Raw genomic sequence first — 27,742 nt, forward strand, 5'->3', positions numbered from 1 at the left:
CGCCCCGGCTTCGCCAGCCCTCGCCCCTCGCCCCGCCCCTGCCCGGTGGCCAAAGAAGCCGCCTCCGCCCGCCTGCCCGCCCCTCCTCTTCTCCTTGGCGGGGGAGGAGCTGCAAGATGGCGGCGCCCCGGAGGGAAGCGTGACTGGCCCGCTTCGCGCGCGGCTTCGGCCCCAGGACGCCTCTCTCGGCTCGGCCCGGCCCTCACCACCCCCAGGTTTGTGCCTTCCTTCTGTTTTTAGAAGAGACTGTTAAAAAAAGGCGAAAAATCGGACGTATATTATTTAGTACTGTATATTTAATTACAGTACTATACTGCCCTTCGTGTCACGCGGCGGTTCACAGTATATTTGTAAACTCGGATATGATGCTTCCGTTCTGCTGTGCGAGCTTTGCTGTGCCATCACTTGGAACGAACTAAATGCTTTTAATCTCTCACACACGACTCCTAGACATCCATCCATGGATCATCTTCCCTGCTAAGTGGGCTTACATAGTATTGTGGTCTGAGGCTGGAAGTCAGTTTCTGCTAATCTGGGAGCAAGCCCCATCTTCACTTGCTTCTGAGTAAACCTGCATAGAATTCTTCATAAAATAAAAATGGCATTCAATGTATGTGTGCGTATGTGTATGTATGTGTATCTGAAAAAGTGTGCATGTACTAAGAACAAACTTAGTTGGTCTCTAAGGTGCTACTGGATAATTTATTTTTATTTCTATATATATTTCAACTGTGTCAGACCAACACAGCTACCTACTTGAATCTAGATACACACACACACACACACACACACACACACACACACACACAAAGAGAGAGAGAGCATGCACAGAGTTATCTGTATAGGATTCTGCCTAAACTAAAAAAAAATGCCCTTCTGTATATATTTGTCATGCCCTTCTATGTATTGAAGGGCATTTTTAGTCAGGGCAGAATCCTATACAGGTTTACTCAGAAGTAACAGGATGGGACTTGCTCCCAGGTAAGCAGAAATTGCAAAACTAAACATGTTTACTAGGGAGTAAACCCTATAGGATTGGTAGGATTGTTGTTGTTGTTTAGTCGTTTAGTCGTGTCCGACTCTTCGTGACCCCATGGACCATAGCACGCCAGGCACTCCTGTCTTGCACTGCCTCCCGTAGTTTGGTCAAACTCATGTTCGTAGCTTCGAGGACACTGTCCAACCATCTTGTCCTCTGTCGTCCCCTTCTCCTAGTGCCCTCAATCTTTCCCAACATCAGGGTCTTTTCCAAGGATTCTTCTCTTCTCATGAGGTGGCCAAAGTATTGGAGCCTCAGCTTCACGATCTGTCCTTCCAGGGAGCACTCAGGGCTGATTTCCTTAAGAATTGATAGGTTTGATCTTCTTGCAGTCCATGGGACTCTCAAGAGTCTCCTCCAGCACCATAATTCAAAAGCATCAATTCTTCGGCGATCAGCCTTCTTTATGGTCCAGCTCTCACTTCCATACATCACTACTGGGAAAACCATAGCTTTAACTATACGGACCTTTGTCGGCAAGGTGATGTCTCTGCTTTTTAAGATGCTGTCTAGGTTTGTCATTGCTTTTCTCCCAAGAAGCAGGCTAGGATTAAATTTGAGTAAATCCTGTAAAGGAGCACACTGCAGTCCAAGTTGTGAGGCATGAGTTTAATGGATAATTCAGGGTAGCAATTCAGGGGGGCAGGCGGTAGGTATGGCTCACCCCGGGTGTTATCCCCTGGGACCCTCGCCATGGGTGCCCCCCCGGACGTTTGACCTGCCCCCCCCCGCTAGTTCCACCTCTGGCAATTAGGCTTCCTGGATTTTTTTTTATTCCTCCCTCCCCGCTTTTTTTTTTGGTGGAGAGCATAATAAAGAGCAGGATCATTTCTGGTGAAGTCTGTAAAAGTAATACTCTGAGTCTGAGCATCTCACAATATTTATTTGGTTATAAAAATGAAAGTATGTGCTTCAAAAATATCCACTTCAACCCCTGGTCTCCTTCAAATAATGATCTTTAAAATGACAACAGTATGATGCAACATTGAACAAATGTTCAGGCATCTCAGTCACAGTTTTCAGTTAGGAAAATTAGTGACATTTGTTTATAAGCTTGTGAAGGCTCCAAAACTATAACCAATGGCCTCATTGAGACTTCCATCCAAAGAGACATGCATAGGGTTTGCACAGTACAGGAAGTGATGGACACAGAAAGCCCCAAACCCCACCTCCAGCAGTGGGGCAGATCCATTGCTGCACCCAAAGTTATACCAGTACTTTTGCTGGCCAGGACAAAAGGTGAGAGAATGGTTGTTGATTTGCCTGTTGTACTAGTTTCAGACTGGCACACTTGAGGAGGCAGAAGATCAGGGCTCTCAGGTGATCTGCTGGGCTTTGGATCCAGTGAATCCAAAGCTCTCCATTAGTCCACATTTACTCCCCAAATGTCCCATGGGTCAGTAGTCGTGTGTGTTTTGGAGTTCTGGCATAGAAACCTTCTGTGTTGTGTATGCACCTTATGTGCTCACTGAAACCTCAGTGCTTGCTGCCACCAAGTCTTGCTGCAGCTCTTTTGGGGCCACTTGAGGGTTATCCCCAGCCTGCCTTAACAGAAATCAGGTTGCTGCCACAGATAGCTTTCTTTTTCTGCCCCGTCCAGGTAGTGTAACCACTGTTCCATTAACTTCGAACTTGTGACGTTCAAGTTGGAACTTTGAACTTCCAAGGTGTCTTTAGGAACATTCAGTGCCTTCACTATCTTCTTGTATCCTGCTCCTTGTTTGTGGAGGGCGATGATCTCTTCTCTTACCTTCTTGGACCATTCTCTTGACTTAGCCTTATTTCTAACATCCAGCCAAATTTGACACTCAGCAAGCCCCCAGTCAGTCCAGGTATTTCATGGGTTCCAGCTCAAGCACACCTGGTGCATCTAATGAAGCCCTTGATTACTTGCATCAGGTGTGCTTTAGACAACACTTGTTGTATTTGTGCTGTTGTGAGGGATAAGTTGCATTTTCAGCTGAATTTGGGGGAACCACTTGAAGCACCTGTTGTGTTGAGCTATTTCACTTGCTTTTGTTTGATTTGCTCATTGCAAACAGCTGAAAGTCTGTAAATTTGGATAATAACCGGATTTGTAGTGGGGGTTGAATAATTTCTATTGCAACTGTACATGTTTTATTCCAGAATTGCAGGAGGTTGGACTGAATGACGTAAGGTTTATTCCTTAGCCTTTTCTTCTCCCAGAGATCTCCTGCAAGGCAGCAGAGGTTTAGGATCAGAGTTTTGCTTCTCCCCAGTTGGCTACCTTCCCAGGTGGACAAGCCCCATCTGTCCCTCACTTCCTTCTACAGCACACATAAAAACCGCCTTCTTGACCATTGAATCCACTATTGGTCTTACCCACTCAATCTGCTGGAGCCGGTCTTTGCATGCTTCCATCCGTAACTCACTGAGGGTTTGAGACCCATCAGGAACCCTCACTTGGTTTAGCCAGCTAGTCAAGGCCATTCATGAGTGTGACTGGTGTTGCATACTGGCAGCTTCTAGGAGCCACAGTTGGGCTTCTGAGTAGTCCTGCATAGGTTTGAGTATTCTGATCGGAGGTGACCATGGTGAAACATAAAGTAAGGTGGAATTTATTTCAGATTAGTCAATCCAGTATGCTTTTCTCTGTCTCACAGCACAGCATGTGGCCCCTAACAGACTACCCCTGGGGGCATGTGGCCCTCAACAGAAAAGAGCCTCACCCCTGTTTTCATGGATTTTATGAGGTTTGTAGGTAGAGGCACAACACATATATTAGGCCCTGGTTTTTCCTCATTTATCTCCAATTTACTCCATACAGTGAGAACCCACTGAACAAGGGATTGCTGGTGGGGTTGCCTTGTTGTTGATTCCTTCCCAACAAAGAGTTCAGCTTCCACCCAAAATTGCAATATTGAATTTTTGGGTTAGTCACAGTCATTTGTGTGTATGTGTGGTGGGGCTGGGAATTGAGTCTTATGTACCAAGATTTTGCATACAATTTATGGTGGTTTATATTTGAATACCTCTTTGTGTACATATTTCTGTATTTACTCAAATCTAATGCTCACCCTTTTTCGCCAAATTACGTTGCAAAAATGAAGGAGCGCGTTAGATTCGATGGCACATTTCATTCATCAACAAATACTTTTTTTTGTTTCAAGGTTCTGAAAACTGAGGTGTGCTTTAGATTAGATGGCGCATTAGACTCGGGTAAATATGGTATAATGATTCCTTTTAATTACCATGGGGTGTTAGGGGAGCGGTAGTACCTCTGCTGGGGGACACAATGTGCTCCTTCTGGGGTAGTTTGTTCATCTTTGGTCCCCACCCTGCACTCTTACCTGTGACTCCTTGTCAGCATGCAGGCCACCCCCTGGGGATGGCTTTGACTGGCTGGCTATCACTTCAGTATACTTGCATATAATGTGTGGAATTGCGGTGATGCTCACAGTTTCACACATGCAGAATCACAATAACATGTGAAGTTGCTATTTGTGACTGTGATTCTCTTGCCTCCCCCATAGAACTCTGCTCCTTAAATGAGATGTCTCAGTATTTCTAAAATGCCAGGAATCATTTCCAGAAAATAAATTGACACAAAGCCAATGTTGCCTGGCAAATGTAGAGCAGCCGTTGGTGTTCCCTGGTTTTAACGGCAAAGGGAAACACCATCAGGTCTGTCTTCACCTTTTAGTTATGTTGTATGAGGATGCTCAACTGCAACACCTCCAGTGGTCACCAAGTCAGAATGGAGAAGCAGAATGGAGAACAATGCCAAATTCCAGTCACTACAGAGGCCATCAATCCTTGGTTAGTGAAGGCAATGTTGTGCATTATTCAATTCTTTTATGCAAGGTGTTTCTGTTACAGCAATTAATATTTGAAAGCCATGCATAAATATGCATAGAGAGCAAAAATAATAGACAGACAAAACTATAAAATATATAGTAGATATGTATGTGTACAGTATTAGATTTTTTTTGGGGGGGAGAAGGGATCTGGAAATTTTGTAGCAGTAGGGAAGTAATGGAATAGACTACAACAGACCTGAATTTTCCTCTCTTGTACAGTACTCCCTTTTCCCATACAGTACTTCATTGCAACCAAACAGAATGTTTACATTTCCTCTGTGGTTATGGAAAACATGTTTCCCTTCATCTGTAATAGGCCTATGGCAGTGAGGTGGGGGAGGGCAGGGAAAAGCCTACCACTGTGCCACATTAGGCATATCTCGGACCAAATTCCTGTAGATGCAAGGTGTGTTGATTTCAGCAGTGTCCAGCTTAGTTTGCTTGTTCACTCACTTTTACACACAAGTGAAGGATGATGAGCTGAAACTGTAGGTCCACCTTGGAGAAGTGGCGAGCTTGAGATCAGGCTTGCTAGGTACAAAGGAAAGAAAGGCCTTGGAAGCTGGTCGCTGACATAAGGGATTTCTATTATGTTCTGTGGACTGTAACCAGGGTGGATTTGATTTAAATCACTAGTCAATAAGACTTGATTTAAATAATTTTTTAACAGAAATACTCATTCTAGCAGGTATAATCTTAATATTTACAACCAGATGAAGGTTTCATTTTTGGAATAATAAATTATCAGAGTAGTTTTTACAGTTATATCAAAAATGACTGATTTGGTTATACTATTAGAAATACATAATTATGAAATTATTGTGAAGTTTAATAAGTTAACTGTTTATATTTGGACAACTTTTCTGCTGTACTTTATTGGAAGGAGAAAAATAATCATTTTCTTAATAATTTAAACAATTTATTTAACTAAAACAATAACATTACAGTGGAACCTCGGTTTACGAATGTGATCCGTTCCACGGAGTTGTTCGTAAACGGAGGCGTTCGCTTCCCGAAGGCACGCTTCTGCGCATGCGCGAGCTGCGCAGATCGCGTCTGTGCATCCGACGCCGTGGAACCCAGATGTAAACACTTCCGGGTCTGCGGCGTTCGTAAATGGGACTGTTTGTAAACCGAAGAAGTGAAGAAGTGTGCATGCACACGAAAGCTCATACCAAAATAAAAACTTAGTTGGTCTTTAAGGTGCTACTGAAGGAATTTTTTTATGGTATACCATAGTTCAGCTTCAGAGTCTTGGAACTTATAAAAACTCGAGAACTGCTTGTCTTTCATCTTGAAGTCTTGAATGGTTTTCTCCAGGCTTCCTCAGCCTCGGCTCTCCAGATGTTTTTGGCCTACAACTCCCCTGATCAGGGATGATTGGAATTGTAGTCTCAAAACATCTGGAGGGCCGATGTTGAGGAAGCCTGGTCTTCTCCAACATGATAAGGGGGTGTAGAGCCAAAAGCCACGCCTATCGCTCAGTCGGGTTGCCAGTTGCATCACTAGAATGCCCAACAGCATCATCCAAGTGACCTCAGCGAGCATTTCCATTTCAAATATTCTTATTGTTTCTACTTTAGTTAAGTATTTTTATTCATTTACTTGATTTAGGGGGCCAGCTGCCCCCCCCAGCTGTGCCCATGACCCTGTGATCACCATCTGTTGCCCTTCTTTGTGTACCACTTTCACAAGAGACCTGGAGGTTGGCAACATGAGAACGCACCTTTTCTGTGGTGCCTCGCTGTTTGAGGATTCCTCTTCCAGATTCCTCTTCCTCTGGTGCTTTCATTACGTATCTTTAGGCACCAGGCAAAAATGTTTTTCTATAACCAGGTTATCGGTAGAACATTCTATGGCCTTTTAAATGTATTTCTGGGAGGGGGATTATTGGTTTGTTTCTGTTTTATTATATATTTTGTGTTCTCATTTTGTCTTTATGTTGTGAACCACCCTGTGATCTTTGGATGAAGGGTGGTATACAGATTTAATAACTACTATTAATAATTTGCAGAAAGTTGTATACTAGCACTGTCAACAGATAAATCAACTTTTTTTACATTATTTGTTTATTGAGCAATTAAACAGATTTTCAGCATTACTTTGTAGGTTTCTTTCACAACTTCTAATTTTATCCTCGCAATAAAAGTTGTACCCTAGCAATGAAGCATCCAGAGCATCTACTGATTAGCTGTTAGTCCTGTAAAACACCCTTAAGGAACCAGTGGGATTTAAGCATCCACTTTTTCTGGATTGCAACCCTTTTAGGAGGGCATGTTTTCTAAATAAGTAGTTCCTAGTACTAAAAACTGGTGCAAATGGTTTCATTTTTCATCCCAAAGATAATAGTGTAGAGAAAGAGAGATGAAGAGTTAAAAGAATCTATGTGTGTATAATTCTATAATTGTTCCAATTTGGGTTTGTGATTAACCAGCAGGAGTAGGTTGCCGTAGTTGACAAGGGGAGCTTTATTTCTGAAAAATATTGTAGCAACAACCTGTGGGGCTTATAGTCCGTAAAGTGGGTGAAGCATTGAAAAGGACTTTGTTTTGATTTGTAGCTTTAAAAGAGAGGGAGCGAGAGTAGAGTATAGTTGTTTTATTACAGTCAATGACTAGTAACAAGATAAAAACACCAATTACAAAATTTAAAAGCTCAGAACAAAATAAAATACAGTAGTATAAAATCACATACATTAAAAAAGCAGTTCTAGTAGGTCATTCATCTGTCAGAAGGGGATCCTTCTGGTCTAAGGATGACCAGGGAGCGAGAGAAAGCAGTTCACCTAGTAAATGAGTTATAGCCCTTGGGACTCTCAAAGTGGTAATTTAATGGTTGTATTTGGAACAGTAGCCTCCTATGATGAAAGGGCCACGTGGAATAATCATAAACATGAGGCAACTTCCTACTACCAATGTACAGATGTGCCATTGCAAGAAGAAACAGAACCAATATTGTTTTGAGCTACAAATGGAAAACGTGCACTGCTAGCTGATGAAAATGCCACGTTCCATTGGGAGACTTTGAAAGCACTTAAAGGACATTTCAAAAGAGTTTCATTTCTAAGGAGGTTGACCACTCTTATTCCCAAGCTCAAAATGCCTTCAGGTTTCTGCAACTGGCATTGGTGAAAGGTGGAGATATATTTTTTGTATGGTGGCATGGCTGCGGTTTTGAACCATTTTAGATCAGGAAGTGTTAGAAATTCCCCAGGTGTGTTTTGCAGCCACATGGAGATCTCTGGATGTCAGGTTGGCGACGGGAAATCTCCCTCTGGCTGGCCGCTCCAGCTATCTTAAGCAGGAAAGCAAAAGAGCTTATTTATTGCATTTATATCCCACCTTTTTCTCCAAGGAGTACAGGGTTCACCCCCCCTTCTCATTTAATCCCTACAATGACCCTGTGAGGTAGGTTAAGACACTGTGACTTGCTCAAAGTCACCGAGTGAGCTTTACAACTGAGTGGGGATTTGAACCCTGATCACCTGGGTCCTAGCACAACACTCAAACCACTATACAACACTAGCTCTAGAGTTCTTCTGTTATAGCGCAGCTATATAAATTAAGTAGGTAAATAAATATGGGGAAAGCAAAATGTCACTTAACGAAGAATCCGAAATATTTTCCTTGAAGCTTGACTTTGTTTTATTTGATGTTTTCATGTGTTGTAAAATGCTTTGATATTTTTTTATATAAAAAGTAGTATAGAAACAATCAATCAATCAATCCCATTGCAAAAAATGGTGCCTAGGCATTCCGATGTGGTGACTAACCTAGGTTTAATGTGCCATCTGGCGATTAGCTTCTGTATCTGAGTTTCTAACACTGGCCGTGACCCAGTACTACATCCCAGCCCAACAGCGTTTTAGTTTATTGTTTATGCAGTTTGAATTGCCAAGTATTTTTTTAAATTTTCATTCTCCAGTAATTATGAAAGCTGGTTAAAAGTAGTGCAATAGCCAAAATATCCTAAGCCAGCATCCTTTTTTTTTTTTGGCATTTCTTCGATTATTATATCAGTGATTGCTTACAGCCTGCCAGAGGAGTGCAGAAGGAAGCAGGCACTCAGACCATCCTGTGCTCTGGAATCTAATCTAGTACTAATTTTTCAATTAAAGCAAGCTGTATGTCAATGCACTTTTGTCCTGTGGCTCTATAGAACAGATGTGAGGGATCAGAGGGCATATAGTATTATGGTTGTGATGCAGTGACGTGATGGGGGGGGCACTGGGTGCCACACCACAGGGGGCGGCACTTACCACTGGGCCAGCAGTGCGTCTGAGCCACACGTTTCTCCTGGGAGTGATGCAGTGGTTCAGGCGCCTGCAGGCTCCACACTGCCTGAAATGACAGTGTGGGGCTTGCGTCTGCCCACTGCCTCCCCCTCAGCAGTAGGGCGGCCGAGCCTGGGGGAGGAGTTGGACGGACTGCCAGCAGGCTCTGCGCTGCCCGAAGCAGTGTGGGGTGTGCACCCGCCCGTTGACTCCCCCAGGCTCAGCTGCCCTACAGCTGACAGGAAGGTGGCAGGGAGACCCAGTACACTTGCCCCTTGCCCCCGGGCTCAGGGCACTTGAGCTGCCCTGGGTGCCCGAGCAGCTAGCTGCGGTTGCTATGGGTCTGCCTGCTTGAATAGTGCAGCTGGATTTCTTGTGAGTTTTTGCAGATCCAATTGTAGTGTATTCCCTGGAGACAATTCCTTGTCCTCCCTCCTGTCTTTGTTGTGGAAATGCCATGCTTTGTAGGCACCCCCCTTTTTATTTAGGTTTTCTTTGGGTGGGTGTGAGAGAAAGCTGCTGGATTTATGTATGACAGTTCCACTTTGCCAGAGGCTGTAGACTACCCTTGAATATTCATTAAAAGGACCATGGGCAGATTAGGACATGGGCAGCTTTTAAATAGTGCTTTAATGCACAGACACGAAAGGGCAAACATGCTAGTGGGAATACTAATGCAAGCATACTGATTGAACTGCACTGAACATCTGCCTGTGGACCAAAGGGACTTATGAATACAATCTGTTGTTATGCAGGAGAAAGATGGAGGGGGGTGTAGGGTCACTGAATAGCTTTCCTCACCTGATAGCCTAGATGGTGTGTTGCTGGCTTGGCTTTTAAATGATTGATGGGGAGAGAGCTGATAATACTGATACTAATGTGACTACGGCTTTAACTTTTAATTCTTCTTATTGGGGCCTTGGAATTCTGGCTGTAACATCTTTAAACGTTGTGGGTTTACATTTTTTTGGTTTAGTCCCAATTATTGAATCCCATAATGCATGTTAGTTAATCATTTTGCAATCCAGTAGTTACAGTATTCATCCTTTCATTTCTTGGAATTATATTGGTGCAGGGACACCCTGAACCATAGTACAGTACCCTGGTGGACAAGCTTCCTGGGATGTGCCTTTGAAGTCATTGTTTAAAGCAGTGTTTCTCAACCAGTGTGCCTCCAGATGTTTTGGGACTACAACTCCCATCATCCCTAGCTAGTAAGACCAGTGGTCAGGAATGATGGGAGTTGTAGTCCCAAAACATCTGGAGGCACACTGGTTGAGAAACACTGGTTTAAAGTGCTACCGTATGCAAGCAAAGTGCTGTGTGGGATCATATAAATAATTTTAACAGTGATCAGAGTTTTAAATGGGTAAATGGTTGAAAGGAGAGATGAGCAAAGCCGCAGTCAAAAGGCTTTTTCACCTTGCTCCCTGCTTCCCTTCGAGTGTGAACAGCAACAAATGCTTTGGCAAAGTCCTCTTTTTCTGCACCTGAGCTGCTCAATCCCCTTGTAGCTGAAGCACATGAGCGACAAACTGGCAAAATTAGTCTTGGTCCTCAGACGTACTGGGGAGTAGGGTGATCGGTGGCTAATTGCCTGGGACTGCAGAATGTGCTCAAGTGCAGAGTGGTGGTGAGATGGGATCAGAGGCTACACTGGGGGCCACATAGGAAGCGCCTGGGGTCCAGTCTAACCATCCAACCAGCCTAACATGTATCCACCCTCTCCACATAGTAACCTGTTGTGTACCACATGCAAATAGCACAAACACGGATGACTTAACTGCCATCAAACCAGCTTGGGAGAACTATATGGTGGTGGCAGCCCTGGCTTCCTGTCCCAGGTGTCCTTATCTGCTCCTAGACTTGATTTTTTTTTGGGGGGGGAAGACTGAAGGTGGGTACCTGGTGGAGGGAGTTTTCTCTTCCCTCTTTCTCTGTCTCACACACCATCAAGACTAAGACAATCAGAATGTGGGTAGACAACCTGTGCTTGAATGTGGGTGAGAGAGACTATTGTTTTTATTCTAAGGAATAAAACAAAAGCCTGTGTTAACCTGCTGAGATGTGTGATGCAAACATGTTTGTAAATAAAATGGACAATAAAATGCAGGCTGCTCCTGGACTGGATGTGCAGAATCCAGTAGTGGTTTGTCAGTTCGCCATAGTTTATTAAAATGTTATGTAGGTTTCCGTTTCTAGGTTTGAAAATGTGATGTTATTGTAATAGTGCATCTGTTCAGCCTTGTTAGTTCTCCAAGAAATCCATGCATGCAACCTCAGTGGGTTTTTTGGGTGGGAGGCGATGTAGGTCATCATGAGACATAATGAATTGGGCTGGGGAATTAGTTTGTGAATGCAGCATGCAAAAAAAAAAATATACTACAGCTTGAGTTTGTCATATTGTAATATTAATTTAACACGATTGTTTCCTCTGAAACAAATTGTAAGCCTCTGCTTATTGGAGTTGGGGAAGGGAGTTGGAAACTTACCCTAGTCTATGCTTGGCTTCATCCCTGCAGTGCAGTCTATACAACAAAGTGCTTTACAGTGGTGCCTTGACTTACGAATTTAATCCGCCGAAGGCACCTTCGTAAGTCGAAAAATTCGTAAGTCGAAAAACGCCATTGGAAACGCGATTTCCCATCGGAATGCATTGAAAATGGAAAAATTCGTAAGTCGAAGCAACCCCATCTAAAAAATCGTAAGTCGAAAAATCCCTATCTAAAACCGCCACGGTTTTCTTTCGGATGTCGAGACATTCGTAAGTCGAGGTACCACTGTATATCAGTATTATTCAGTTTTAGAAAATGGCCAATGTTCATGATACAGAGTTGTTGGAAATCATAAAATGAGGAAGGGGCTCATATCTAGATTCAAAGTATTTTTGCTGGTATTCTCTCAACCTTAGACAAAGAACACTTGCACAACTTACCTGTGGTGTCAGTACAGCGGTCTGTTTGCTTCATCTGAAGTACTCAGTAAATAGGAAATCTTAAAGCCAGTCCATACATGCTTGCTTGCTTGCTTGCTTGCTTGCTTGCTTATTTATTTATTTATTTATTTATGTAGCCTAAACAAGCTGTCCATATCTTTTCCCCCAAACGGGGTGTTTGTGACTGGTCAATAGTTGTTCCAGTCTAACCCTCAGGTCCTTGGAGTGAGATTGGGAAGCACGTGTGAAGAAACAGACCCTAAATCAAAATGTGGGTGTCAGAGGGTCGTCGTGGCTACTCTAAAGTAACTCTGCTTGAGTCCAGTTTGTCTTTAAAGACTTTTATTGTGCATGGTATTTACAGTGCAGAGATAGTTTAAAACATGACCTCTCAGGCCGAACCAGAATCTGGTAATGGCGTACGTCTGTTCCTACGCCAGCAAAGTAGTTGGGGCACCCCAAAACGCCTTCCCCTTGACCTGCGTCGCGGTGCTCTCCTTAACTCTTGCGCTGGAAGGAGCGATGCCCTCTCGGTCTCTTCCCTGTCAAGGCAGTGGAAGGGCTATCCAGCATCCTTGAGCCCTTCCCTGCATCTCTCCTCCCCTGGGCTTTCCCATTGTTCCACACACTGGCTGCTCTCTCCTTCCACGTCTCTCCCTTCCCCCCTGGCTGCTTCAGACCCCCTGTGCTTGGCGACGTGGACGTTAGGATGATGGGGGCTGGCTCCCTGTAGGGAGTCACCCTTACAGTGGGGTTTGTAAGGAACTTCCAATCTATCCATCCCCTGCAGAAAGGAAGAAAGACCTCACATTTGTCCAGCAGGTGGCACTATTATTCTGAAACTTTTGTAGCTCCCAACAGCAACAGTCAGTCTCTGGTTATATTACAGTGGTACCTCGGGTTACGTACCTGATTCATTCCGGGGTGCGGTATGTTATACAACAGGTACATAACCTGAAATGTACGCAACCCGAAGAAGCGCGAAAGCACGCTTCTGCGCATGCGCAAACTGCGCAGAACGCATCTGCGCATGTGCGCGTGGCAAACCCGGAAGTAGACGCTTCCGGGTTTGCGGAGTTTGTAACCTGAAAAGTACGCAACCTGAAGCGTGCGTAACCCGAGGTATGACCTTATACATACTGTGTTTTGTGTTATGGTTATCAGTGTTCACTTGGTCTTTAAAAGCTAGCATGTTGAGCTGAAATGTTTGGGTTCTTTCTTCAGTTGCAGATTGTGGTGATGAACAAATTTAAAAAATGGAAGATACTTTTGACTGTTTAGTCTTCCTGACTTTATCAGATAATAGTTGAAAAGCATGTTTTCCTTCTTTATCGTGGTGCCACATTGCAGTTGTCTATTGTCAAAGGGATTAGGAGTTCTTATATTTTTCCTTCTAGGAAACACTACCTTGCTAGTCTGCATTTAATTGTACTTTATTGTGTGCAAAGTTAGTTAAATAAACCTTTTTGTTTGCTAATGTTTAAGTAAAACTCCTGATGCATAACTAAATGAACTATTTCATTTATTTCTTGCCCCGTAACTCTGCTCTCTTGGTGACATACAGGAAATGTTAAAGTTTTAAAAGGCTAAAATACCAGAGCAAAATCCATAACCAGCACAGGGAATAACATACAATAGCAACCATTGTCAGCCATATCAGAAGGCAAAGCTATCTCAAATAAGACCAGCCCAGATGCAATAAAATGGAGACAGACAAATTAATAACAGCATTCAGTGGTGCTAATGTTTAAAAAAGCCTGGGAGAACAGTACTTTCTCAACCTGGCACTGCTGAAAAGCAACAGGCAAGCCCCTACCAGGGGGAGAGAGTTCCACAAAATTGCTAAGTGTCTGAAAAGTTCCTGTTTTCTTGAGCTCTTTTGGAGCCATTCATCTTGCTTTCAGTTCTTAGTTAGTTAGTAACTTTGAGTGTGGGGTTAATCTAAGTGCACCTTTGACTAATGTGCGGCTCTTGGTTCACCTCTTCTTTCATTTTGAGATTAGGGGTTGCATAACAATTTCAGTGCCCCAAGAATGGAAGGAGGGAGCAAGCAAACATAAACAAGATCACACCATTGTATTCCATGTCACTACCAACTGACGGTATATTTGCAGTCACTATATTTGCAGCAGCTTAAAAACTCACACTGCCAATTTGAAAAGGTGAGGGGAAACATTTTTTAACCCTACAGATTGTGTTCAAGGGGAATTAATCTGCATCAAATAGGTGCACTTTGTTATCCTGATAATGTAAAGCAAAGTTTTGTACAGCATGACAACTCTCGCAGTCAACCAGGGTCTTTGGCACATGTATTTGTGTTTACGGTTCCTAGTAATAGTGTGGGGAGGAGGCAACTAGTCATGCTGGCCACATGACCCGGAAGCTGTCTGCGGACAAACACCGGCTCCCTCGGCCTATAGAGTGAGATGAGCGCCACAATCCCAGAGTCAGACACGACTGGACCTGATGGTCAGGGGTACCTTTACCTTTTTACAGCCATGTTATTTATTACCATTATGTCTAGAGTGGGGCTGGGCATAGCTGTCAACTTCCGGATTGGAAAATAAGGGATCAGCAGCGGTGCGCCACCGGAAGTCGCTTCTGCGCATGTCCAGACATGCGCAGAAGCGACTTACGGTGCCGGGCTGCGCATGTCTGCATGTCTGGGCACCAGAAATTGCTTCTGTGCATGCCCGGGCATGCACAGAGGCGATTTTCGCCTGGCAGGAGCTGCTTCCTTATAAATCCGGGGGAATTATGGGATATTTTGCCATTCGGGATAACAGCAGGAAACGGATTTAAATACGGGGGTTTCCCGTGAAAAACGGGAGACTTGACAGCTATGGGGCTGGGGAATGTGTGGCTCCCCAGGTTGCGTCGAATTCACACTCCATCAGCCCAGCCAACATGGCCCATGATCAACAATGGTGGGAGTTGTATTCAAGGCATCTGGTGAGCCGCAGATTCCCAGTCTCTTAACTAGTGAAGACCTGTATCATTTGCACCCACCCATTTCATAACTTCCAAGCTATAGCCTATAAAAGAAGAATCACCGCTTTGCCCCCAGGTGCATGTCGTGCTTGGAAAATGGACATTTGTCATTTGGACATTTCTGAAGAAAGAGTACGGAACTAGCTAAGCCTTTAGCACTCAGCAGGTTTAAGGTCACTTAATCACTGTTGCCTGCTGCACCTGAGACTGAGGAGGGGGCCTTCCCAGAGCAGCAGAAAACAGGATATGTTCCTCATGGTTGCTGTTAGCCTGGCTGGACAGAGGAAGATACTGGGGTATGTGCTTTTCTTTGTGTCCACATTATTTCATCCATTCCCCAGGCATGCCAAACTAATAGCAATAACAACAACCGTGCGAGGTAGGCAAGCCTAAGTTAACATATCTATTGGAAGCCATTCCTTCCAATTAAATTTATATACTGCCCTTCATCCAAGAATCACAGGGTGGTTTACAGCATAACACCACAAGAATACATAGAATAAAGTTACACAGGTTTTGCACTAGAGACTAATAATCTCTGGAAAGTTATTTATTTTTTTTGAATGAAATAATATTCACTTTTTATTGGATATCATCTGGCTGCTTTTCAAAATCATTATTCATTTAGTTTGAAATAACAGTAACAGTTGTGAAAATAAAGGAAAACAAAATTTATAGCTTTCCTATCTGGCCTGATCTGCAGAATTACGCATATATTCTTGAGATTAATACGTGTATATATCCATCTCTGGAAAGACAGGAAAGGAAGTATTCTGTACATATGTGTAATCTCACTGTATACAAGTTGTACAAGTGATAATAAAGTATTTCAATTTTTTTTTACATATGCATTGTATAATAATCATTGATCAATTGTCCATAAAGCAAAACTGCAAAGATACCTCTTGTCTAGCAGCAGCTGTGTGAAGGAACTGCTATTGACCACTTAAAAGGAAGGAACTAAGCAATCCTATAGAATTTGGCTATCAGAAAAGCAGGCTACTTGGTGCTTAAAGCTAGAAAAGTCATTTTGTGCAAACTCCACAAGGCTAGCTCTCCAAAATCTCATCCACTCCCTTTAAATAGCTATAATTAATCCTATAGCTCTCATTTTATGAATTAAAATTTTAATGAGTGCTTTTTGTCCTTAGTGTGTATTTTGGGTGCAGCCAGGAAAATGTCTGCATGTGCATGTTCTGAATAGCAGTGTGGCATTCATATAACCACTCGGAACTGTTTGTAAGTGTCAGGATGCTGCAATAGCTCTTTCAGCACCCATAAGTCACTTGGCTGGTTCTCAGGCTTGCTGGTGCTATCCCAAACAATACACTTGACACAGTGATGGCATAACAAAATCATATCCTTTCTGTTCAGGTTTCTGCATCGCTTCTTTGCTGTAAATCAGGGGTAGTCAACCTTTTTATACCTGCCGCCCACTAATGCATCTTTCTTGATGGTAAAATTTCCTTACCACCCAGCAATGCTCAATGGAAGGAGGATTCAGCTTGTGCCGTAGAACCCCCTACCGCCCACCTAGAATCCTGAAACGCCCACTAGTGGGCGGTAGGGACCAGGTTGACAACCCCAGATCTAAATGCCTACACTGCAGACTCAAAGCATTCTTTGTTGTTGCTTTGCCCCATTTTAGTGACTTAAGGTTTGGCTCTGAAGGATCCTGGGGCTGCCCCTTGGTGATCCTTAGCTAAGAAGAAGAGACATCACCACCGGCATGCTGACCTTAAAAAAATATCACTGAGCATCAAAACATAAGTAACGATAGTGCAGCACAGTAGTTAACATAAACAATAGTTTATGAGGTTATAATGTACTCAGAACAAGAAATTAAAGAATAACTAAAGAATTGGTTCATGCACAGTTTAAGATAAGTGATTCAATTATCTCTTAACAGGCAGCTAGAAACAATATGCCTGCCAGTTTCAAGATGTAGATTTCAAGTAATATTCCTGTGCCACTGCTTCCTGTACAATCCTGATGCGTAAGATGCTTCAGTCCCTGCCGGTCTGTGAAGCTGGCAGGAACTTGCACAGAGTTCCCATATTCACCATACAGTGGTACCTTGGTTTGTGAACAGCCTAGTTTGCAACCATTTTGGATTACGACCAATTCAAACCCAGAAGTGTGTGTCCCGGTTTGCATTTTTTTTTGATTATTAACAATTTTTTTGGTTTACGAACCTTTTTTGGGGGGGGGTTTATGACCCGTTTTTTTGGGAGGCCCCATTGTCGAAAGCGCGCCTTGGGTTACGACCTGTTTTGGTTTACGAACGGACCTCCGGAACGGATTATGGTTATAAACCAAGGTACCACTGTATTGGTATTATAGGGAAAGTACTTGCCAGGTCACTTTCTGGGCTTGGCTATGTCCAATAGCTGTAAATGGCTCCAGACATGCATTTTTGTGAATAAACTGGCAGTGCCAGGTAACTGTGTGGTCTAAACATAGTTTTTGCAGCTTCATTTGTCCTAAGAGATAATTTAAGCACCAGAACGGCCAGGGGGCACCAGGGTTACCCGTAGGAAAGATATTTCTGTACAGTATGTATGGAAACGGATGCAGTGAGCAACAGGCGATTTGATTGTCACATGGATTTGTGCCCTTGCTAAGTGTTCAAACCATAGGATAACATTTAAAATGAACGAGCTGTGAGATTGTTTTCCTGGCTATGTAAAATATTTGTCAGATACCTCACAACGCTCAAATAAAGGGTAATGAGTTAATAAAGTACAGTCATTTGACTGCCTTCTTTAGCTAGAGCTTACATTAAAAGCTAACTTTATCCTTCTCATCACTGTTTTTTGTCCTTTTTCTCTGTAGAGCATGCAGCCCAATAGCCCCAGTGATGATATACACCTGAGTGAATGGCAGGTGAATCACTTTGCTTATACCTCTGACACCTCTACACCAGGACAGAAGGCAGATGCATATCGTGCACAGATTTTACGCATTCAGTATGCATGGGCAAACTCTGAGATCTCCCAAGTTTGCGCTGCCAACCTATTCAAAAAATATGCAGACAAATACTCTGCGATTCTTGACTCTGACAATCCAGAGATTGGCTTGAATAACTTTGCGGAAAACATTTTGACTCTGGCAAGAAGTCAGCAAAATGAAAATGACAAGTGGCAATCTGCTTTGACGACAGCTAATGTGATGGAACTGAAGTGTGTGCAAGAGATGATGCAGAATAGTGAAATGTTTCAGAGTGCTCTAGTAGCACATGCAGGCGCTGACAAGGAAGCCACCGCCTCTGTTGCTTCAAGTCTTCCTAAACTCACTCACTGCAGTGGTGATGGCAAATCTGTACATAGGGATGGCTCATCAGACTGTACAAGTCAGGAACTACATATCCTTGGCAGAGCCCCAGCTTTGAAACCTCATCAGTTTGGTATGCTTTCCTCAGCCAAGGCCAGAGCTGCACATTCTTTTTTGCCAGTGCCTATAAGTGAAGTGTCTGACATTACCTCTTGTGCAACTCCATTGTTTAGAGATGGTGAATCAGTGTTTAGTAGTTCTCTGACACTCATGAGTAACACTGGTTTGAAGCAGAATTCTTCATCTTCCACTCAGTCTGCTTTCCCTTCAGAGATGGGCAACCTGGGGAAAAGGAAAGCATTTCTTGTGTCGAATGAAGAAAGTAGCACTACATCTTCTGCTTTCATTCCTAATAAGCCACTTAATACAGAAGGGAAGACCTTTGCATGGAGTGGAAGCAAAATCAATGAGAACAGAGCACCTGGTTTCAAAACTGCGAAAGAACAGCTCTGGGTGGACCAGCAGAAGAAGCACCAGCACCAATCAGAGCGTACACCATTCCCGTCTAGCAGTAGTACAAAAAAGACTTTGGGTCTTTCAAGATCTCGGGGTGTGTCCGGGAAGTTTGTCCCTCCAACACCAAAACAAGACGGGAATGAAAACATGGGGACGCAGTGCAAATCTTACGGGTCTACAGAGGTGACTTGTCCAACGGATGAACGGCTAAAGAATATAGAGCCAAAAATGATTGAACTTATTATGCAAGAGATCATGGATCATGGGCCTCCAGTGAATTGGGATGACATTGCTGGGGTCGAATTCGCAAAAGCAACCATCAAGGAGATAATAGTGTGGCCTATGTTGAGACCTGACATTTTCACTGGTTTAAGGAGTCCTCCAAAAGGAATTCTTCTGTTTGGTCCTCCTGGGACAGGGAAGACGCTCATTGGCAAATGCATTGCATGTCAGTCTGGGGCTACATTTTTTAGCATCAGTGCCTCTTCATTGACCTCAAAGTGGGTAGGTGAGGGAGAAAAGATGGTCCGCGCATTGTTTGCTGTTGCACGATTCCAGCAGCCAGCAGTAATCTTCATTGATGAAATTGATTCTCTCCTGTCCCAGCGTGCAGACGGGGAACACGAGTCTTCTAGAAGAATAAAAACTGAATTCTTGGTCCAGTTAGATGGAGCAACGACCTCTTCTGAAGACCGCATACTAGTTGTGGGAGCAACCAACCGGCCGCAAGAAATTGATGAGGCTGCCCGAAGGAGACTGGTGAAGAGGTTGTACATCCCACTTCCTGACAGTTCTGCTAGAAAGCAGATAGTGACTCGTCTGATGTCAAAGGAAAATTGCTCCCTAACGGAGGAGGAAATTGATCTCATTGTTAAAAAATCAGATGGGTTTTCTGGAGCTGATATGACTCAGCTTTGTAGAGAGGCTTCTCTAGGCCCTATCCGCAGCCTTCAGTCTATTGATATTACAACTATTGCACCTGAGCAAGTACGATCTATAGTTTTTCAAGATTTTGAAAGTGCTTTAAAAACTGTGCGCCCCAGTGTGTCCTCCAAAGATCTCGAATTGTATGATACTTGGAATCAAACATTTGGATGTGGAAGATAAAAGAAATTAACTTTGTATGCTTGAATTCCATGATAACATTTGATTTTTATCTTTATTTCTAAAAACGTTCATAGTGTTCTAATAAATTTGAGGGGGGGAAACTGGCACGTGGTCGCCTTCCTTCCTTGCTTCCTTTATTGCTCGAACTGTTAAGCCCTCTGTGCAGACAGATTGCTTAGTAAGAGATATTCATTACTTTATACTATAATCCTCTGTATACCTACTAGGAAGCAAATCTCCTTGAACTCATTGGGAATTAGTAATGAGTAAGCACACATGCATGTCCCTGCAGTAAACTTGTACTATCCTAGTTAATTACAAGAATTTTAAGCTGTGGAGTGGCAGAGCCCTTAACAACAGGTATCATTGAAGAAGAAATGATGTTAAGAGGCTCCACTCAAACACCCATATGCTGCAGTTGAGAAGAAGTAAATCTATTTTCATAATCTTGCACTGTATCGCAGAATCAGGACTTGAGTAGGAAGATATTAGAGTTCATCAGTCTTTCAATATAGCCTGTAGAAGTCATTTCTGCTGTCTGCTTTCACACACACACAACCATCATAGGATCTTAGGGCAGTTCACAGAATAAAATACAAGATAAAAACACACCTAAATAATTAAAACGGCAAAACAATAACCCCCACTTCCCACAAGCATATATTAAAAGGCTGTAAAATATGAATCAGCCAAAGGTTACCAGTGTTCTAGGTATTTATGACTGCTGAATTGTCAGCATATAGGGAAATGCTTTGTTTTGATATAGTCAAACAAGGAAAAAGGGAAGTGAGGTGGGGGGAAAATGGTAAGAAAACAGGTATTGTAAGTGTGATGTGCATTTGCATTGTTCTTCTACAATGATTTATTTTTATTTTTAGAAAATTGAAGGCCACCTTTGTGAACAAAACTCTTTAAAGGCAACTTACAAACAAGTAAAAAAACAACCTTAAATGGTGGTAAGATGAAATATAATACGGAACTGCCAATTTATTAAATTTGTATACTGCCCTATACCCATAAATCTCAGGACAGTTCACAACATAAAATTACTAAAATAAAGTAAAGAAGGCACAAAATACATAATAAAAACAAAGACAACCCAAGAATCCCCCCTTCCTTCCACAACAAATTTAAAAGTGCTTCAGATGTTAATTAGCCAGAGGCCTGGTTAAAGAGGAAGATTTTCGCCTGGTGTCTATTGTTGTTGTTGTTTAGTCGTTTAGTCGTGTCCGACTCTTTGTGACCCCATGGACCATAGCACGCCAGGCACTCCTGTCCTGCACTGCCTCCCGCAGTCTGGTCAAACTCATGTTCGCAGCTTCGAGAACACTGTCCAACCATCTTGTCCTCTGTCGTCCCCTTCTCCTAGTGCCCTCAATCTTTCCCAACATCAGGGTCTTTTCCAAGGATTCTTCTCTTCTCATGAGGTGGCCAAAGTATTGGAGCCTCAGCTTCACGATCTGTCCTTCCAGGGAGCACTCAGGGCTGATTTCCTTAAGAATGGATAGGTTTGATCTTCTAGCAGTCCATGGGACTCTCAAGAGTCTCCTCCAGCACCATAATTCAAAAGCATCAATTCTTCGACGATCAGCCTTCTTTATGGTCCAGCTCTCACTTCCATACATCAAAAAGTGTATAATGAAGGCACCAGCTGAACATCCCTGGGGAGAGCATTCTACAAATGGGGAGCTACTGCAGAAAAGGCCCGTTCTCATATTGCCACCTTCCAGACTTCACATGCAGAAAGGCCTCAAAATGGATCTCGGGGTCTGGGTAGGTTCATAAGGAGAGAGGCGGTCCTTGAAGTAATGTGGTCCTGAACTGTTTAAGGCTTTATAGGCCAAAGCCATCATTTAGAATTGGGCCCGGGAACTAATTGGTAGCCAGTGCAGTCGGACCAGGATCGGTGTAATAGGCTCAAGCTGTCTTGCCCCAGTGAGCAACCTGGCTGCTGAATTCTGCACTAGCTGAAGTTTCAAAACCATCTTCAGAGGCAGTCCCACATACAATATGTTGCAGTAATTTAACCTAGAGCTTACCAGAGCATAGACCGCAGTAGTTAGGCTGTCCCTGTCCAGATAAGGGCGTAGCTGGGCCACTAGCCGAAGCTGATGGAAGGCACTCGGGGCCACTGAAGTCAAGTGACAGCAAAGGATCCAGGAGTTTCCCCAGCCTTACCTGGATTGAGCTTCAGTTTGTTAGTTCAGCACATCCACTGCCTCACCTGCAGATGTAAATGAGAAGAAGAGCTGTGTATCATCAGCATATTGCTGACAACGTACTCCAAACCTCCGGATAACCCCACTCAGCATGTAGATGCTAAACAGTATAGGGGGTAAAATTGAGCCCTGTGGAACCCTACATTGAAGGCTCCACGGGACTGAAAAACGCTCCCCAAGCAGCACCCTCTGGGAACGTCCATCCAGACACACCACAACCTCTTCTTCTTACGAACCTAATGTCAAAGGCCTCTATGGGCACATGTGTGTCTGCAGGATGCCACTTTAGTAAGCCCAGACCTGTTCGTTCTGCCATGGCCTCTGGAGTGATGCAGCCCACTTTCACGCCTGGATGTTCCATCTAATAAATTTAGACCATGAGCATTTATGAATGGTAAACTTTGTAGTTCAAGTTTCTAAACATTATTGCAACAAAGAACCAGCTCCCACATTTTGAGAGTAATGTACAAATGTTTCTCCTATGTTCTGGATTGGTATAGCTGAGCAGCCTTTCATCTACTTGAATCGAAAGGAGACACATTGCAGCTAACGTCCACATCCTTTGCGAGGCCATCAAGTGTAAATTCTGATGCCGTTTTTTTCTGGTCTTTCTGTCTTACACTGTTAAGTTGGTACATGGTGAGCTAAGGAGCTCAAAGCATATATTTCTGAAGCTTTAAAAAAGCTTTATTTTGGCTTCAACTTTGAAAAAAAAATTGCTCAAGGGAACCCCCTGTAAACTCAAAGTGCTAAGATATTATTGCCTCGCATAAACACATCTCAAAAATTCACCCAGCATATATCTAACATGTTCCTGCTTGCACAAATGTTGTGTGTGTTATGAAACTGCACCAGCTACTTTCTAGTCGCTGGTCTTAGCTGAACAGTCAGCATGGTGTTCTTCTGCAGTGAATAATTTCCTCTTCCTTGAATATGATTGTTTATACCACGTCAGCTGTATAGCTCGGCACTTACTGAATGTGCTAAGGCTGCATTGCTGTATCCGGTATTGCATCTCTTTAGCCGCCTGCCACAGCCATTTACTTGAAAAGGATTATATTTAATTGAGGATGTTTATGTTCTCTGTCCAGGATGTTTCAGTTGTGATGTAACTTTAATTAAATGTGTAGCAAATGGAGCATACTTAGGCTTCATATGACTTGACCAGTCAAGCGTGAAACTAAAGTCACCTGCTGTTACTGCTGTCACCAAGATGCTTCGATGCAAAACTATTCTGTCTGATCCAATTGGCATGTTTTGAACTGGATGGATCTTGGCAATTTTTAGCATATGGGATTTATTTTGTTCAGTTGCTTCATTTACATACCCAGTTCAAAACACAGTGTGGCTTTAGCATGCCATGGCTCAAATGGCCTTGGTCACTCTTGAGGGATGACCTTTATCAAGAGAGGGATAGGGAGAGTGCAATCTTGTTGCTTCTCCTTGATCTTTCAGTGTTTAGACTGGACCTGCCAATTGGGTGTTGGAGAATGGTAGACTGGTTCTGGAAGGCGAAATTGGGAGAGCACTGGTTGGTCCTATGGCATTTCTGTTGAGGAGTCCCACAAGGTTATGCCTTGTCCTCTATACTGTTTAACATCTATATGAAGCCTCTGGGAATGATGATCAGGTGATCTGGAGCAAGGTACCATTAATGGAGCAAGGTACCATTCATATGCAGATGACATGATGCTCTGTTTCTTCTTGACAACAGGTTCTGGAGCTGTGCTTGAATCCAGTGATGGGTTGGACTAGGGCTGATAAACTAATAGTAAATCCCAACAAGACAGGGATCCTGTGGGTTGTTGGCTCCCATTGTCTGGGTATTAGGTAGCTGGTCTGTTGTGCAGCCCACTGCACTTGCACTTGCTTTGAAAGAGCAAGAACAGACTTTGAAAGTCTGGGGGTGCTCCTAGATGCAGCACCATCACTGGAGGAACAAGTGGCCTCAGCAGCAGAGAGCTTTTAGCTCTGTGAGGAGAATAACTCTCAGCACCCTCAACAAACTACAGCTGCCATGATTCATTTGGGGGGGGGGAGCCATGGTTGTTAAAGTGGTAGGAGAGAGTTTTATGGTGCAGATGTTCCAGGTGAAAGCTTATTGGGATCATCTTGACTTGCAGAATGATCTCAGCTAGCATAAAGTCCAGGTAAAATGACAGATCAATACGTAATGGGAGATTTGCCCTCGAGTCCAGTCTCCTGGTCATATGAATCCAAATACTTGTAAAATGGAAAGCTCCACTCTGGGCAGCTTCCAACACATTTAAAAACATTAAACACTTCCCGATACAGGGCTGCCTTCAAAGTCTTCTAAAGGTTGTGTTTTTCTTTATCTCCTGGGCATCTGGTGGGAGGGTGTTCCACAGGGAGGGCCCCACTGCTGAGAAGGCCCTCTGCCTGGTTCCCTGTAACTTCGCTTCTCGCGGTGAGGGAACCACCAGAAGTATCTTTTAGTGTTGCTGTTTTTAAACTTCCAGTTATATATTGCAATGCAATGCAATTCTGGGCTGCATCAATAGGAGTATAGCATCTAGATCAAGGGAAGTAATAGTACCACTGTATTCTGCTCTGGTCAGACCTCACCTGGAGTACTGTGTCCAGTTCTGGGCACCACAGTTCAAGAAGGATACTGACAAGCTGGAACGTGTCTAGAAGAGGGCAACCAAAATGGTCAAAGGCCTGGAAACTATGCCTTATGAGGAACGGCTTAGGGAGCTAGGTATGTTTAGCCTGGAGAAGAGAAGGTTAAGGGGGTGATATGATAGCCATGTTCAAATATATGAAAGGATGTCATATGGAGGAGAGAGAAAGATTGTTTTCTGCTGCTCCAGAGAAGCGGACACTGAGCAATGGATTCAAACTACAAGAAAGAAGATTCCACCTAAACATTAGGAAGAACTTCCTGACAGTAAGAGCTGTTCAGCAGTGGAATTTGCTGCCAAGGCATGTGGTGGAGTCTCCTTTGGAGGTCTTTAAGCAGAGGCTTGACATGCATATGTCAAGAATGCTTTGATGGTGTTTCCTGCTTGGCAGGGGGTTGGACTGGATGGCCCTTGTGGTCTCTTCCAACTCTATGATTCTATGATTCTAAGTTTTAAGCTGCCTGAATAACTTCTTAATTTTTGTTCTTTGCCTTTCTATCTGCCGTTTGTCCTCTGAGAACCACAGCAAGAAGCACCAAGATATCACAGGGATGCTGTTTTTATGACCAGATCAGAGGTGGGCTTCCTCCTCCTCTCTTCTTCTTTCCTGTGCAAATTCCCTCCTTGTTTCTCGTCGGCAGTAATCACAGGGAAATAATAGGTCTGCACCGTGCTAATTATGGCTAATAATATTAACCATGGTTTGCAACCACAGTTTCAAACATTTTAGCTTCAGAATCTGGGGAGAGTTGCATCCATCAGGTAAAGGGTAGGGGCAACTTCAATCCATTTCTGCTTTCTTGACCCTGGATAAGAAATCAGTGGAGTTTCTTCTGCACCAGAACTGCTCAAGGCCCTTTTTTCTAAAGTGCAGTCAACAAAGGTGAAAACGCAGAGGCAAAGAAAGGGAACCGTTCAGGCAAGTCTGTCAAGTTGTTGATGTACTGCCATGTGCTGTGAAATGTTCCATTGATGCAGGATGAGGATCACGTGATCCTCAAAGCTGTAAACTGTTGGAAGCCCCCTCCTGCAATGGGTGTTTTGAGAAGCAAAGCCACAGAGCTAAAATAAGCTGTTTCCAGGAGTGCTGATGGAAAGTGCCTCTGGCTGATAGTAATTATTCCCAAGCAATTTTCAGGTTCAGTTGCTTAAACCATCTTTATGAAACAGCTCCAGCTGTATAGAAAAGTCTGGTTCAGAATTCACTAAGAAGCTACTGAATTTTTTGGGATTTTTTTTTAGTGAATCTGTAGTTCATATTCAGTCTGGAAGAGGTGATGGCTGATGGCTGTGTGCAACAAATAAAATAACACGGCATTGTATGATCATTATTTCCACATCTTTGAAGCATATTTTAAATCACTTGTACAGTACTAAAAAATTTTCCTATGTAGATTAAATGGAGAAAAAATAAGTTAGTTTGATATTTATATGAGTTCCAGTTCTTCTGTATGGATTACACACCTTAAATAAGTTAGGGGGGAAATAAGTTTCTGAAAATTCCTACATATGGTACATACTACTTTATCTTCCTTGGCATTTAAGACATTCAGAATGCCTTAAATGTAGAGGAATGGGAGGAAATGATGCCACTATTATTTCTAGATAACTTTTTGTGAGTTTGTCAGTGAATTTCTAAAATGAAAAGTTTAGGTACTATCCTTCCACAAACATGCAAAATATTCTGCCTAATCTCAAACATTACTCTGCACATGAGCAGAAGTCTTTCCATCACATTTTGAGGGCTGACCCAAGCATTGCATGGCATACTGTTTTAAGTGCTGTTCAAGTCCTAGTGTGATGAAAACAGCAAGGTTCAAAATTGCAGTTCTATTAAGTCAAAATGTTAACATCTGCCATGGAGTAAAGCTGATGCTCTAGCATTATAATAAGGCAAACGAGGTCCATAATCCTCACATCTGAGTGCACCCTAAGTCCTGCTCAGGACAAATGTATTAAGTGCAAACTCATAATTAGCAGGACACAATGACTTCGTATATATGTAATTTTAGTATATATTTATTACACATTTCAGACAAGTACTGTTTCCAAAAGCAACTCCCATCAATTGTAAAAAAAAAGGAAGACTGTCTTGCTATCAGCCTTTACAAACAATAAATGGCCAGATACCCATTTATACCTATGTTTTGGCCAGGTTGACCTTCACTTGCTGTTCTTGCTACTTGAATGGCTCTTCTTCCTTCAGGAAATGGATGGGACCAGAGTGTCCTTCCCCCACCTGGCTTCTGCACTCCCAGCGTGACTGGTCATTGGGATAGACTACTCGTTCTAGCAGGGACGTGGGTGGCGCTGTGGGTTAAACTACAAAGCTTGGGGCTTGCTGATTAGAAGGTCAGTGGTTCGAATCCCTACAACGGGGTGAGCTCCCATTGTTTGGTCCCTGCTCTTGCCCACCTAGCAGCTCAGAAGCACCTCAAAGTGCAAATAGATAAATAGGTACCACTACAGCGGGGAGGTAAAGGGCATTTCTGTGCACTGCTCTGGTTTGCCAGAGTCATGCTGGCCACATGACCCGGAAGCTGTACGCCGGCTCCCTCGGCCAATAAAGCGAGATGAGCACCACAACCCCAGAATCCGTGATTGGACCCAATGGTCAGGGGTCCCTTTACCTTTTTTACTTTTTCTAGCAGACATGAGAGGCCAGCTTCCTGCAGCTGCTCTTTCGTTGACCAGTGGATGGGGTCAGGTTAGCCTTCCCCTTGCCATGAAGTTTTTCCCGGGAGGCAGGGGGCGGGTGCTACCTCTCGGTGGCTCTTGGTCCCCTAGATTGTGGATTGGGTCAGAGAGAGCTTCCCTTCTGCTCTGCAGTCACAGGGTAACTAACTGGAGATTGGAGCTGAGTGTTCTTTCTGCTTGTGGAGATCCCTCAAGCTGTTCCTTGTCTGTCTGATGGATGGATCCA

General features: G+C 43.4%; 1 protein-coding gene across 2 annotated transcripts in view; it reads left to right on the plus strand.

Moving 5' to 3' along the window:
* Positions 1-105: 105 nt before the first annotated feature.
* The window catches only part of LOC118077687 (fidgetin-like protein 1), a 49,819-nt gene continuing 22,182 nt past the window's right edge, over positions 106-27,742 (plus strand). The window contains exons 1-2 of one of the 2 annotated variants that reach the window (XM_060280552.1): positions 106-215; positions 17,895-21,345. In XM_060280552.1, coding sequence (XP_060136535.1) covers positions 17,898-19,955 — 2,058 coding nt within the window. In that variant the 5' untranslated portion in view covers positions 106-215; positions 17,895-17,897 and the 3' untranslated portion in view covers positions 19,956-21,345. Of the gene's footprint in view, positions 216-17,894; positions 21,346-27,742 lie in introns of those variants that run through there. The other variant, XM_035101396.2, reaches the window with a different exon arrangement.

Source organism: Zootoca vivipara, chromosome 12 (assembly GCF_963506605.1).
Source record: "Zootoca vivipara chromosome 12, rZooViv1.1, whole genome shotgun sequence".
Taxonomy (NCBI): Eukaryota; Metazoa; Chordata; class Lepidosauria; order Squamata; family Lacertidae; genus Zootoca; species Zootoca vivipara.